The sequence below is a fragment of the Gossypium arboreum genome, chromosome 13 (genome assembly GCF_025698485.1).
Source record: "Gossypium arboreum isolate Shixiya-1 chromosome 13, ASM2569848v2, whole genome shotgun sequence".
Lineage (NCBI taxonomy): Eukaryota > Viridiplantae > Streptophyta > Magnoliopsida > Malvales > Malvaceae > Gossypium > Gossypium arboreum.
The window spans coordinates 127,460,891-127,475,382 of NC_069082.1; the positions used below are offsets into that span (position 1 = coordinate 127,460,891).

General features: G+C 31.4%; 2 protein-coding genes across 4 annotated transcripts; one reads left to right on the forward strand and one right to left on the reverse strand.

The window, feature by feature from the left end:
- The first annotated feature begins 2,990 nt into the window (after positions 1-2,990).
- LOC108450065 (protein DETOXIFICATION 16-like) lies at positions 2,991-6,965 on the forward strand. Of its 3 annotated transcripts, XM_017747507.2 has the most exons (8): positions 3,018-3,445; positions 3,906-4,450; positions 4,532-4,618; positions 5,072-5,128; positions 5,207-5,445; positions 6,010-6,128; positions 6,248-6,334; positions 6,752-6,965. In XM_017747507.2, exons 1-8 carry the CDS (start codon positions 3,188-3,190, stop codon positions 6,803-6,805), a joined length of 1,446 nt encoding a protein of 481 aa, XP_017602996.1. In that variant the 5' UTR covers positions 3,018-3,187; the 3' UTR covers positions 6,806-6,965. The 3 variants fall into 3 exon arrangements, with proteins under 3 accessions (XP_017602998.1, XP_017602996.1, XP_052880738.1); XM_017747509.2 differs by lacking the exon at positions 6,010-6,128 and having other exon boundaries at positions 2,991-3,445; positions 6,752-6,862; XM_053024778.1 differs by lacking the exon at positions 5,072-5,128.
- Positions 6,966-12,288: 5,323 nt separating this feature from the next.
- Positions 12,289-14,106, reverse strand: LOC108451242 (transcription factor MYB36). The gene is made up of 3 exons (XM_017748956.2): positions 13,916-14,106; positions 13,686-13,815; positions 12,289-13,076 (listed from the first exon to the last, which is right to left on the reverse strand). Exons 1-3 carry the CDS (start codon positions 14,052-14,054, stop codon positions 12,437-12,439), a joined length of 909 nt encoding a protein of 302 aa, XP_017604445.1. The 5' UTR covers positions 14,055-14,106; the 3' UTR covers positions 12,289-12,436.
- Positions 14,107-14,492: the final 386 nt, after the last annotated feature.

Genomic DNA, 14,492 nt, shown 5'->3' on the forward strand with positions numbered 1-14,492 from the left:
AAACTTTAAGAAAAATCTGGTATTGATTGGCCATACCAAAAATTCTGAAAATCTTATGGATAGAAGATATATGAGTCTATTTTCAGGGAAAATTAACGGCACTTGATTTAGAGTTTCGTAGCTCCAGTTATAAATAATTTAGTGACTGTTGCTCAGGAAGACAGCTTGCAGTGAAATTATGATTATGTGGTAAACATTGACAAAAATTTGTTAATGAGTTGCTTATTGTTTTCTTATAAGCTTACTATAATCTGTAGGTGTGGTTGGCCGAATATTGTAAGGGGTTAATACGTAGTTTGTATTTGAATAGTTAGATTAACGTGTTAGTAATCCAATTGTAGGCGGTTTGTGTGTGGAACTCGTCAGCATATCGTCGCAAACAAGTGTGTAACTGACACCCTCTCATAGACTAGATTGGCAAAAGCCGAAATGCCGAAATGTCGAAAAGTCGGTATTTTAGGAATTTGCGAGTGTGCGAATGCTCGTAAGATAGTTGGGTTTGTATATTTGGTAATCTAAAGTAATAAATTGCAGTACGCGCGATTTCGTACATTTTGATAATTTGGGCTTAATGGGCCAAAGATCGGGTTCATAGGCCAACGGGCCCAATTCGATAAGTATGCGCGGTAAGTGTTCTGATAGTACATAAATAGTTAGGATATACATGAAAACCCTAAAAGTAGCTAAATTACTATAATTCCCCTATGTATGAAAAATTACTGTTATAACCCTAGGTGCAAAATTACCGTTATACCCTTAGGGTTAATTTTGACTGAAAAGCATGACGATCTGATTCTGTATGATGTATGCCATGATTATATATCTGTTGCATGAGGACATGGGTTATATTATGGAGGAAGTGTCCTGGTGGCTATGCCACAATTATCTGATCTGGTGGCTCTGCCACATATATCTGCTCTGGTGGCTATGCCACGATTATCTAATCCGGTGGCTCTGCCACATATATCTGTTCTGGTGACTCTGCCACAATATCTGTATCTGGTGACTTCGTCACAATATCTGGCAGCCTCGCTGCGATTTCTGTGGTGTGTAGCGGTTGGGTGGGTCGAGTAGTCTCCCCAAATTGTGTAAGGCTGGTATAGGGGTGTTATGGATGAATCTGGGTTGGGTTTCTGCATAAACATGTAATATCTGTTCGCTCATTATGGGCCTATGGGCTTTATTCAGATTCATTCGGCTAAGGCCAATTTATTCTATTTCGTGGTTTGGTGACTTGGGCTTTGAATGGGTTTTCCTACACACCGAGTTTCCCAAACTCACCTCTTTTATTTTCATCCACGCAGAAATCCCCAACCATAGTGGGCTTGGAGCTGTGAGGGAATTCGGAGTGGCTACCCGTTCTGAAAGTTTGATTTTCTTCTGGTGAACTGGACATCCTTTTAATTACGTTTAAGGTTTTGGGCTTTTAAATGTAATAAGGCCGCTTAATTTTTTTTGATGGTTTTAATATGTATTACAAAGATAGGTATTACTTATTTTAACTGTTGAAATTGGACAGCTTTAGGGCGCGTTTTCAAAAAAAAAAAACAACAATTGATTTCAAAATAACACGACAACAAGCAAAGCTTCCGCAATGAAAGTATTTTCCAAGATTAATCACTTTTCCTAAAAATGACTTAATCAAATCGGTTTCCTAGAAATATCCATGACGTTAAGGTGTGGCAATGACGGTATGCATGTCTAGGATTGGATCCGAAGGAGCTTGGTATTTAGCGATCAGATGGACTCACCACCTCTTTTAGGTTTCCTACCGGTGCATGACTTCCATTCACTTTAACCTATAATGAAATTATATTTTAAAACACTAAGTAAGTTTTTCTGGATCAACAATATAAAATGTTTTGAACGCTTCGATATGGCATGTCGGATCCGGTCATAACGTCTGGGCCGGGTTTGGGGTGTTACAGCCCGGCCAGAAGGTCCGCCTGAAATGTGAGAGGGTTTGAGCAAAAATATAGGCCCGAAAAATGGGCTTGGACAAAAAATAAACCGTTTAAAAAATAGGCTGGGCCGAGCCTCAGGTAAGGTATTTTTAGCCCAGGCCCGGCCCGGCCTGAATTCACTAAATGACAAAAAAATCTGCACTTTTTTTTATTTTTTATTTTTGAATGTTATTTTCTTGTTATTTTCTCCCTATTTTGTTACTATTTTACTATTATCTTACTACTATTTTGTTGTTATTGTTTGAATATTATATAAAACTTATTTTATTGTTAATTTTGTTATTATTTTAAAGGCATTTGTTAATTTTTATTATTTTAGAGGCATTTGTTTGTTAAGTTGCATCTATCTTAGTGTTATTTAAGTCTACATATTTTTAAAATTTATTTTTAATTTGTTGAAAAATATTTATTTTGATGTTTTAGTATTTTTAATGTATTATATATATTTAAAAATAATATAAAAATTATCTGACGGTAAGCCTTGCGGGTTTTAGTATTTTATCCGGTCCGATTTGGGTAAAATTTTAGGCCCATTTTTAGGCTCGGCCTTGCCCGAGCCTAATAAATGGGTATGATTTTTTAGTTGAGCCTGACCCAAACCCGGCCCGGTCCGACCCATGAACACCTCTATCCCAAAGGGAAGTCTACTATAGATAATTCCAGTGCTAAAATTTAGCTAGATTTTTCTTAAAAATTATTACTAAATAAATCAAAATTAAAAATTAAAAATAAAATAAATATAGATTTTAACAATATAAAAAATAATTTGATCTTTATCTAGCTAATTTTAAGTCTTCAATATTTATCTAGTCAACTTCAAACCTTTGATCTTTCAATCTACCCTTCCTCTTTGTTTTTTATTCAAATTTAGCTTATTTTTGTAAGAGTATGAATTCAGTACACCAACTTCATTCCTAATAAAAAAATTCAAATTTATAAAAATATTAATTTATCTTGCTATAATTGAAAAAATTATTGAACTGAATTTTAATATTTTTATCTATTCAAATCTTTGACCTTATCAAATGTTCAGAGTGACGAAATAAATCAATTTATATTTCTTTCAATTAGGACAAAAGAAAAGCGTGCTAGTGATGAGTCAGCTCGATTCTCGCTACTCATAATATCTGTAGCCATTTTTGTTTTTTTATGGAATCACTTTGATTCTTTTTTCCCACATTAGCTCTGCAAAACCAGAGCTTTCTTGGGGAACAAACAAATACATGGAGAACCTTGAAGAGCGAAGGGACTGCCTTGAATCCCCACTAATTCCTCAATCTCAACAGGGATTTGCCAAAGATGAGATATTGGGCGAGGTTAAAAAGCAGCTCCTGTTAGCTGGCCCTCTTGTATCTGTCAATTTCTTGGTATTTGCTTTGCAGCTTATATCAGTAATGTTTGTGGGTCATCTTGGTAAGCTTCCACTTTCTGGTGCTTCAATGGCTACTTCCTTTGCTTCCGTTACTGGTTTTAGCTTGCTGGTAAGTACCCTTTTCACTTGAACACAAGCGTGTGTTTAATTGTCCTTTCTTTTCTTTAATTTCAGTATTAATCCTATTAAGTTAAAATCTTGTTATTTAAGCCAAACATATTATCGTGTATATATATATATATATATATATTTGATGTTATGTTAGTTTACTAATTTCACTCACAGAAAGCCAATTATTTAACGATAGTTGTTTTTATCAAAATTGAAATTTTGATATTCAAAAATATAGTGACTAAGAATTATCTAATTAGAAAATATGGACTAAATTTACAATTTTACAAATAGTATAGGATTAATATTATAATTTAACCAAATAAATTTAACAGTTAGGGACTAAAATTTATCAAATTAAAATGTAAACACTAAATCTATAACTTATGTGCAGTACGTGGACTAATAGTAGAATTTCACCTTCTAGTTCTAATGTTTTCCCCCTTGTGATGGTTTAGAGGGGAATGGCAAGTGCATTAGATACATTTTGTGGTCAGTCTTTTGGAGCAAAACAGTATCACATGCTTGGTATTCACTTGCAAGGGTCCTTGCTTGTTCTACTAACAGCCAGCATTCCCTTGGCATTTATATGGACCAATGCTGCTTCCATCCTTTTATTCTTCGGACAAGACCCGGAAATAGCGGCCGAAGCCGGTAAATACGCTCGTTTCATGTTGCCAAGCATCTTCGGTTTCGCCATCCAGGAATGCCATATCAGGTTCTTACAAGCTCAAAACAATGTGGTTCCCATGATGATAATCTCAGGATTCACAACATTACTTCACATCCTTGTTTGTTGGATACTGGTGTTCAAGTCCGGTCTCGGAAACAAAGGCGCCGCTTTGGCGAACGCATTCTCGTACTGGACTAATGCTCTGCTTCTAGTATTGTATGTCAGAACCTCTCCTTCTTGTAAGAAAACTTGGACAGGTTACTCCATGGAAGCTTTCTATGGTATCCTTAAGTTCTTGAAACTATCAATTCCTTCAGCTATAATGCTCAGGTGATTATGATTGTTTATGGTCATAGTTATATGAATGTATTGATTGTAACTGTAAATCCGTCTGTACATGTTCCGAAACAGCCTGGAAATCTGGTCCTTTGAGATGATGGTCCTTTTATCTGGTTTGCTTCCAAATCCAAAGCTTGAAACTTCAGTTTTGGCAATCAGGTTTATATCCCATTCCATTAAATGCGATACCTTTAAATTAGGTAAATGTATCACAGAGCCCTTTACTAGAAATCAGAATGTATTTTGGTTCACTCAACTCAAAAAAATGGGTAAATTAGTCATTGTACGTTAGATCCAAGAATAAATCGATCCTCTTATTAAAAATTTTATCTATTTTCACTGTTAAAAACTGGTCTTTGTATGTCAGTTTGAGGTATATATGGCACACCACGTCACTATTTAATTATTTTGTGCGCTACACCAATTTATAAGAATACCAAGGGATAGAATTTTTACTAGAAAGGATCAGTTAGTTCTTTGATCTAATGTATAGGGGCTAATTTGCCTATTTTTTTAATTGAGTGCGTAAAATACAATCTGACTTCAAATACAAGGGCCTCCAATAATGTCATCAAACATCATTCACCAATTGTGAATCTGTTACTCTTTCAGCCTTAATACATGTTCAACAATTTATATGATACCCCTTGGACTTAGTGCTGCAGTAAGGTGAGCTTTCAATAACTTCATGCGGTTTAATTGCTTCTTTTTGTTCATTTCCCTCTTATGGTTATATTCTTTGATCAGCACAAGATCTTCCAATGAACTAGGAGCCGGGCGACCGCGGGCCGCTCGACTAGCGATCTGTGTTACGTTGTTGATGGTGGTCACTGAAGGAACCTTGATGGGCACCGTCATGATTTCGGGTCGAAAATATTGGGGTTATCTCTATAGCAAAGATGAGCAAGTGGTGAAATACGTAGGACAAATGTTGCTGCTCATTGCTGCTTCCCATCTTATTGATGGTATTCAATCTGTACTTACAGGTTAGTGTGCCCCCAACTTACTAGTTTTACCCATTTATGCCAATGTATCCAAAAAATAAAAAGTAAAGGGTAAACTCTACTTATTAAACTATTAATAAGTTTATGTTTAGATTACTCAATTTAAAAAAATTACAAGATGATCATTGAACTATTCAAAAAATTTTATTTAAGCCACAATGAATTAGTACCCATCGACGAGAAGAATAATATACTTTAAATCGAAGTCAATCTTACAATCAATATCAATGGTCGAAGAATAAAATTGTTTGGATTTTAGTTTGTAGATGTGTGGCGTTCAAAATTGTTTCATGAAAAAAAATTTGAAGTATAGAAAATAATGGTACAGGTAGTGCGAATAGGGAAAGCTATACAACAAGTTTAACAGCCCAATAACTTAAATGAAAGATTTTGAATAGTTTAAGGGTCATTTTGTAACTTTTTAAAATTTAATGCTCAAAACATAAAATTAAGAATAATTTAATGATCTTGAATATATTAAATAAGACCTTGAGTGTAGTTTACCTATAAATAAAGAAGTACACGAATAAAAAAAATATATTGCAGGGGTTGCTAGGGGATGTGGATGGCAAAAAATTGGGGCATGGATTAATCTGGGTGCATATCATCTTATTGGTACCCCTTGTTCAGTTGTACTAGCTTTTGTTTACCATCTTGGAGGGGAGGTAATAGTTGAGTTGCTTTCAATGATTTTTTGAAATTCTTTTTAATATAATCGAGATATCTTTCATATTTATTTTACCCTTAATAATAATTTTAATAATGTTTTGATTACTGTTTGCAGGGACTTTGGACAGGTCTAATAGTGGCACTTTTTGTGCAAGCAATATGTTTAGCCATAGTAACTCTAAACATTAAATGGGAGGAAGAAGTAAGTAAAGCTCACTTTTGCTAGCTAGATAAATCATGTATATATATATATATATATATGGGATAAAGTAATATTTAGTCATTGAATTTTTTGGGTCCATATTAATATAGGGATTTGTCAAATTTTTCAGTTTTGATCCAAATGATAACGTAATACTCGATATTGTATCATGTCATCACTTAAAAATTATGATAATGACATGGTATAATCTTATAATGTCATGTCCTAATATAGATCAAAATTGAGAAAAATTGTTAAGCTTAGAAATTAATATGAACTAAAAAATAATTCAAGAATCTAATTAGAAAAAATGCAAAATTAAATATTAAATATTGCTGTATCCCTATATATATTATGATATATATTTACATATATATATATATATGTAATATTAAATTTTATTTTGTCTATTTGCAGGCAAAGAAAGCTTTTAATAGAGCAACAAATTCATGGGGTGCAATGTTATCATAAAGAGGAGAGATTGACTTGTACTGTTATGCATTATTGCCACAAAGTGCATTTCGATTAGCTCTTAGTTCAATTGGTATATGCTTTGTTAACAATGTAAGAAGATGTGGGTACAAATATATTAAAGCACATTATTATTCTATTCATGAGTTTTGAAGAGAAACTATGAACAATTTTAGATATTAATGGATACGATCAGAATTTATAATAAATTTATTAAAAATAAAAATAAAATAATCAAAATATTTGGACTGTTTATAAATTGGTCAATGTTTTTTATTTTCCATTTAAAAAATGAATTTAAAATTAAATTGTGGAAATCTAGTGCACTAAAACCCAGATTTAGATGCTTTTAGTTTATAATATTGTGATAAATTTGACTGAAATTTAATTAAAAAAAATACAAAATACATTGTATGATGCATATTGGTCCAAACAATTTCTTCCTTTGCTATTTTCTATATTTATAGCAGCAAAACAAAAGGTGCAAGTTGCTTCAAAATTTTGTCATTTAAAGGGTTGGATGCTTTATATATAATGGTAAATTACTTAATTAGTCACTGAACTTTTTTGTGTCTTTGTAATTATTGTAGCGACGTAAAAATTTTACTCTCGGTTGGTCGCTAATTGTGGCGATTTATTGAAAAAAAGTTTAAAATTTGACGTTTGATTTTTGAAATAAACATGGAGTCGCCACCGATCTTTTTTCTTAGGTGTGATCGGACACCTATTAAATCTCCTATTAAAACAAATAAAAGGCTGAGTTTAGGTCTACATTAAAATCCAGAGAAAATTTAGGGTTCGAGAGTTGGTTACGGGCAAGGAAGGTATTAGCACCCTCACGACGCCCAAAAATTGGTATCCCATAAACATGTGTTGTCTAGATTTTCAAAAATACGAGTTCAATGTAATGTTTAGTCGTGATCTGGTTGAAAGGACAAGAAATTTTAGTTTTTTCAGGTTTTCAGAAGGACATACCGTTTTAACACTAGTCAATGGAGTTTCACCCAACATAGCGATGAAATTCGATGACTTAATGTCAAGTCGATACGTTACCTTATTTTTGAAATTAATTAAAACATAGGAAAAAATATTCCTAAAGTAAGAATTTAAAATAAATCAATAATGCAAATAATGACATTATGAATGAAAAATATTAGCATGGGATACTAGAACATTCGAAAAACAATAACAATGACATTTGCAAAAGAAATAAAATTAAAGACAAATCATGAACGAATACAAAATATACTTAGTAATAATAATATAAAATAATAATATGTATATAAGGTAACATAAAAATATTTGTTCAACTAATAACATGAGAAATACATACATAATGTAAAATTAAAAATAATGTGCATAAGGTAGTTTAAAAAATATATGTACATATTTATATGATAATATGTAAAATGTAATATAGCTTGAAAAATATATATGACGATAAAAATACAATAAAAATATACACATTGAAAATATATGTATAGTATAACACTCAAATATTTATATGATACATACATATTGGGAATAAAACCTATTGAAATATTACATAAATGTATACTTATATATACTAGAGATATATGCACATATATATATAAAACATGTATTAAGATTAACAACAATAATAAATAAGATAATAGAAAAATATGTACGTGAAATAATATAAGTATATACTACTAACATTAAAATACATACATAATATATACATATTAAAAGATAATAAAAAACTATTGACATTGCTTCCCAAATATATAGGTATACACTTAAATGTACATGATTATATTGAGAACACGTGTTTTTAATATTATGTGAAATAATATATAGAATACAATATTAAAATATTTACGAATATACATATTAAAAATAACTAATAATAATATCCCATAAATATATATAAAACACATACGCATATATGTACATAATACAATATACACCACTACATATATTAAATATAGTAAATATAACAAGAATATAAAGATTATAATTAATAATAATAATTAACAGAAAATAAAAAACAAATAATTTGAAAATAAAACCGTAATCTAACAAAAAGGGCTAAATCGAGCTCAAAACAAAATTTTTAGGGCGAAATTTGAAATAAAATAAGCCACGGGACCGAATTGCAACGCGCATGAAACATGGGGGGATTGAAACAACAATATTTCCGCTATATCAAAACGCAGCGCATTAACAGGGATTAGATCGCAAATCAATTTAAATCTTAGGGCCGATTTATAAATAAATATAAACATGATTTAAACAACAAAAAATGCGGAAGGACCGATTGCACAAATATCCCATTGAGTTAAAAACACGCGGATCCTGAAGCGGGTTTGGGTCGAATCGGGTCAGGCCAAGTAAAACGACGTCGTTTTTTAGTCTAAGTTTGAGCGCCAAAACGGTGCCGTTTTGGTGGGCTATAAATAGCCTAAAAATTCTACTTTTTTTATTTTTTTGTATTCTTTTTTTTGTACTATATTTTATGTTTATATTAAATAAAAAATAAAGAAATGTGTATATATATGTATGCAAAAATCGAAAGAAATAAAGAGAAAAAAATGCAACCTTTTCGTTTACTCCTCGTTTGTTTGAACAACCACTATTGTCTGTTTATTGAAGTCTATAAATTCCTTTCGATGTTTACAAAGAATAAAGGAAGAAAGGGAAAGGAACCCTCATTTCAGTTTTCTATTCGGCTTTTATAGCCTATTTTGTTACATACTTTATTATTATTTTTGCTATTCTTGCTTCTGCTTTGCTTGTCTGTTGTTTTTGCAGGGCATGGCCGGTGCTGGTGGTGGGAGTGTCAGACGGTATGGGCAGTGCCAGGTCTCGGGCAGAGGCATGCCTAGCATGCGGCTGAAGAGGGGCTAGGGTTTTTCTTTGCTGGAAAATGTTTAATGATGGTGGGCTAGGGTTAGTGGATTAGTTTAGGTGGGCTGTTAGTTTAGATTGGGTTTGATGATGTTGGGCTGATGAAATTGGGGTGGGTATTAGATTGGATTGGGTTGTAGTGGGCCATTCGGGGGTATGGGTTAGATATTGGGCTGTTTTGTATTGGATTTTAAGGGGTTTGGGTAATTGGGTTGTATTTGGGCCAAAATTGACCTACAACAATTATTAATTTAATCACTAAATTATTTGAACTCGTTTTTTAGCCACTATGCCATTAAGTTTGAAATGGCTAGATAACGTGATTATTATAAACTGCATGAATGGTCACTCAATTATGAGAGTGTTTTTGGTTTGGTCACCCAATTATATATTTTTTTATTTAGTTACTGAAGTATTTTAAATTAGATTAAGCTGGTAACGAAAGTTTGACGTGATTTTTTTATTTGTCTAATAATAAATTTAGCCCTTTTGATATTTATACATTTTTATCAATTTAGTCTTAATTCTAAAACCAATAAATTTAGCTCTCAACATTTTTAGATTTTGTCAATATAAACCTAATTATTAGTTTTTTTTTCTCTCTGCCTAATCTTTTATGCTCTTAGTTGGTGCTATAAACTCAAAGGTCTCCGGCTTCCTATCTAGAAAAATCATAAGTTGTTAGTAAAACTTTTTAACAATCTAGATTAAACGGTGCTTCTCCGACACTAAAAAACTCAAAAGCTTTTAGTTTTTGGCGCCAAATAGACCATAAGTCCTTGGAATTTTTTTATATGTATTTTTTACTTTAAAACACTGATTCTCCGGTATCAAAAAACTTAAATCTTACTAATATGAAATAAAAAATTATTAAAAACCTTCTACTGCAAATTACTAATAAGGATGTTTAGGACCAAATTTGTTGATTTTTGTTAAAGAATTAGGACTAAATTTATAGTTCATATAAATATTAGACCAATAAAGAAATATCACGTCAAACTTCCGTTATCAACGTAACGGCAAGGTGACCAAAAAACTAATTTCAAAAATTTAGCGACTAAGTAAAAAAAAATTATAGTTAGGTGACCAAAATAAAAACACCTCATAGTTAAGCGATTATTAGTGTAGTTTATAATGGCCACGTCATCTAGCTGTTTTAGACATGACGGCACAATGACTACAAACAATGAATTCAAATAGTTTAGTGTTCAAATTTAAAATTTTCATAGTTCTGTGATCAAAATAGAAACATACAAAAACTTCAGTGACTAATTAGATATTTTACCCAATGTACGCAAGAAGAAAACCTACACCAAAGATAATTATTCTAGATTTAAAAATATGAATTAATGAAAAAATTGCAAGTTTTTGTCAACATATAATATTGTTGAATGATCTTATAGAATCCAAATGTGAATGTTGTGGGAGCACCAAAGAAGTGGCTATCACAATTTTATTTTGCTATTTTTCTTTATACTTTAAAAAAGTTATGAATTTAGTCCCTATACTTTAACCCGATCAATTTTAGTCTCTTTACTTTTCGAATTGGTCACTTTTAGTTCTTATACTTTTCGAATTTTAAAATTTAAGTCTTGACCTAAACAGTAGCTGTTAAATTTATTTGTTTAAATTTAATTACTAGACCCGTATTGTATGTACAATTATAGATTTAGTACAAAGTTTTCAATCGAATCATTCTAAGTTGCGGATTTTGAAAGTTCAATCTTGAGGCAAATGACAATTGTTAATTCATTAACTAAATTTGTAGTGAGTAATATATGAAAATAACAATATGATACACATAATGGATTCCCTTGGCTTTGCCTAAGAAATCTACATGTAGGAGACCCATTGACCAATACTAATTATATTTTAAGAAATTATTTATTTTACCAACAAGTATTGGTTGTAGTGGTAATGCGCATTACATTAAAGATGAAGTTATAAGTTTATCTTTGAAGGGTCAAAATTAAATTTTAAAATTTTAAAAGGGTCAAAGTATAATTTTATCTTTGTATATGCTTGCTATTTTAAAATGGATTAATTTTTCATCTTTGAAAGTCAAAATGTATTTTTATTATTAAATTAACTTATAATTTTAAAGACTTTAAGGGATTAAAATAATAATGTCATTTACGTGAATTCAAATTCAAACTTTAAAGATGAATAGCTACAAAACTCGAGAAAAGATATATCATATATAAAGTATTCCAAAGTTATATGGTTAGAAGGAAATTAAGATTATTATTCACAAGTCAATTGAGTCTTAGCCAGAGGCGAAGCCAGAAATTTTTTTTAGGGAGGCCGGATGAAATTTTAATTTTTTATAGTTTATATTTTTATAATTTGTAAAGGATTAAATCGAATTTTTATAATTTTAGGGGAGGCCAAAATGCAATTTTACCTTTACTAATTTAAAATTTTTAAAAAATTTTAAGGGCTTAAAATGTAATTTTACATTTTAGGTCGGGACCATGCCAGCCCCCCTGGCTATCCCTGGTCTTAGCTTGATTGATATGGACATTATTGCCAATGTAAGAGGACGTGGGTTTAAACGCGCTGAAACGTATTATCCTCCTATTTAAATATTGTATAAAAGAAGAACAAATAAATACGATGAAAAGATTATTATTCACAAAAATTTACATCATCTCAGTCTGAAATCCAACCTTAGATGTCCACTTTCCATGCCCAAATAAAGCTTAAACCCCTTGCCTACCAATCCCCCAAACTTGTTTTTCTCCTTCTTTTGTACTTTTCCTACATATTAAACCCCAATTCATAATCTTTGAACATTTCATTGAACTGAACAACAGAAGAAGCCGAACCCCAACAGTTAGAAGACCCTACTTTTGCATCAAACCCATTAGACCACCAAACCATGTTGTCCTTTAAACCATCAAACCCATCAACTTCAGCCATTTGACCACCATCTTCTACAACAACAAACTCATCCACCACCTCACCCTGCCGGAAACTCGAAACCAGTGGTCCCATTGCCACCGGTTTCGAGTCCACCAAAGTATCTCCGGTTAAGGGTGTTGTAGCAGCTGCAGCAGATTCCATAACAATGTTAGGGGTACTGCCATTAGAGGCACCTTGGATGGTTACTTTTTGTTGCAATGGAAGAATATTAGGCCATAGAGCTGGATTGTTGTAGAAGGAGAAGATTGGATTTTGAAGAGCTTGAAGTTGAAGATGGAGTTGTAAACGTTCCATAGCTGAGTTTGTTAAACCCTGTGTGAACTGATTATTATTATTATTACTATGGTCCGACAACTTGGTATTGATGTCGGATTGTTTGTGCCTCCCAAGTAGTTTCTTCTTCAGTTTGGTGTTCCAGTAGTTTTTTATATCATTGTCTGTTCTTCCAGGTAGCTGTGCTGCAATTATGGACCACCTAAGACAAAACAAAGCACATTATCAATTGGTCTAAATCCTATGAAACATGTATACATATATATTTGACGCTTAGAGTTTTGGGGTCTTGGAGATAATTTTGAGATAAATGTAATTTTTAGTCTCTTAAACATAATTTTTATTATCGTTTTTTATTTAGTTTTTATATTAGTTTTAGAATTTAATAAATTTTCTCGATTTGACTCTTCTATTAAAATATGATAACGTGACACTTTTAAGATTTTGTTACGTCATCACTTAAATTTTAAAATTTTCATATAAATTTTTAAAATTTTTAAAAAATAACGTGACACAATTTAAAAATGATACCCACTAAAAAATTAAAATTTGATGAATTATTTTAAAAATATGATGATTTTACACATTATCACAATTTAACGAATTCAAAATTAATGTATACTCAAAGAAGTTCAATACTTGAATTGAGAAAAAATTATAAAATTAGAAAAATACTAAAGCATAAAATAAAAAGACAATCCTCGCTTGTTAGGTTGAAGTAAAAAAAATTAGAAAAATTTCGCTTCAATTAAAGTCTAATTCTAAATTTAATTCAGACTTAATGTAATTTAAAAAAAAAAATCCAAGATACCTGCTTCCAATACTCAAATAGAGGTTGCAGATGATGTTGTCTTCTTCTTCAGAGAAACCACCATGTTTAATGTTTGGTCTCAAATAATTCAGCCATCTCAGCCTGCAACTCTTCCCACATCTCTTCAAACCTGTTCACAAGGCCAACTTCATCAACTATATCTTATACAAACATATATATATATATATATATATATATATATTACTTAAGGTTTATATATAGGGTTATACCAATTTTGTGGGGAAGAGCAATCCAATTGCCACCACGAGTGCCATGCTTCTCTATATAAGCCTTGAGCTTAGCATCCTCTTCGGGTGACCATGGTCCTTTCTTCACATTGGCTTTGTCACAGCAAGGTGCCCGACCCATCTCTTTCTTCAAAATTAGCCAAAGCGGAAAAGCTGGTTAGATGCTGGGAAACTTGGGTAAATGAAAGACCTTGATTTATAGGTATGAATTAGTAGTGGGGTGACGTCCACTGACGAAGGTATCTATGTGGACAAAAAGTCCAACACCTTACCTTCATTAGTCAACCCTATTCTTCTCTTTCTTCTCTACCATTTTATTATTACAAATTCAAGTATGATTATTGCAACGTAAGATTTACTTAACACATTATCGAATATGTTACGTTATTCTGTTTGGTTCAATTGGTTGAAAGATAAAGTTTTGAGTGTTTAACTGACGGAATTTACGATTATTATATATACATATACATTTTATTCAATTATATTTTTAATAGAATTTGTTTCTCTTAACTATTTTTTTAATATTTTTAGTCTCAATTTTCACAACATCATATAATAA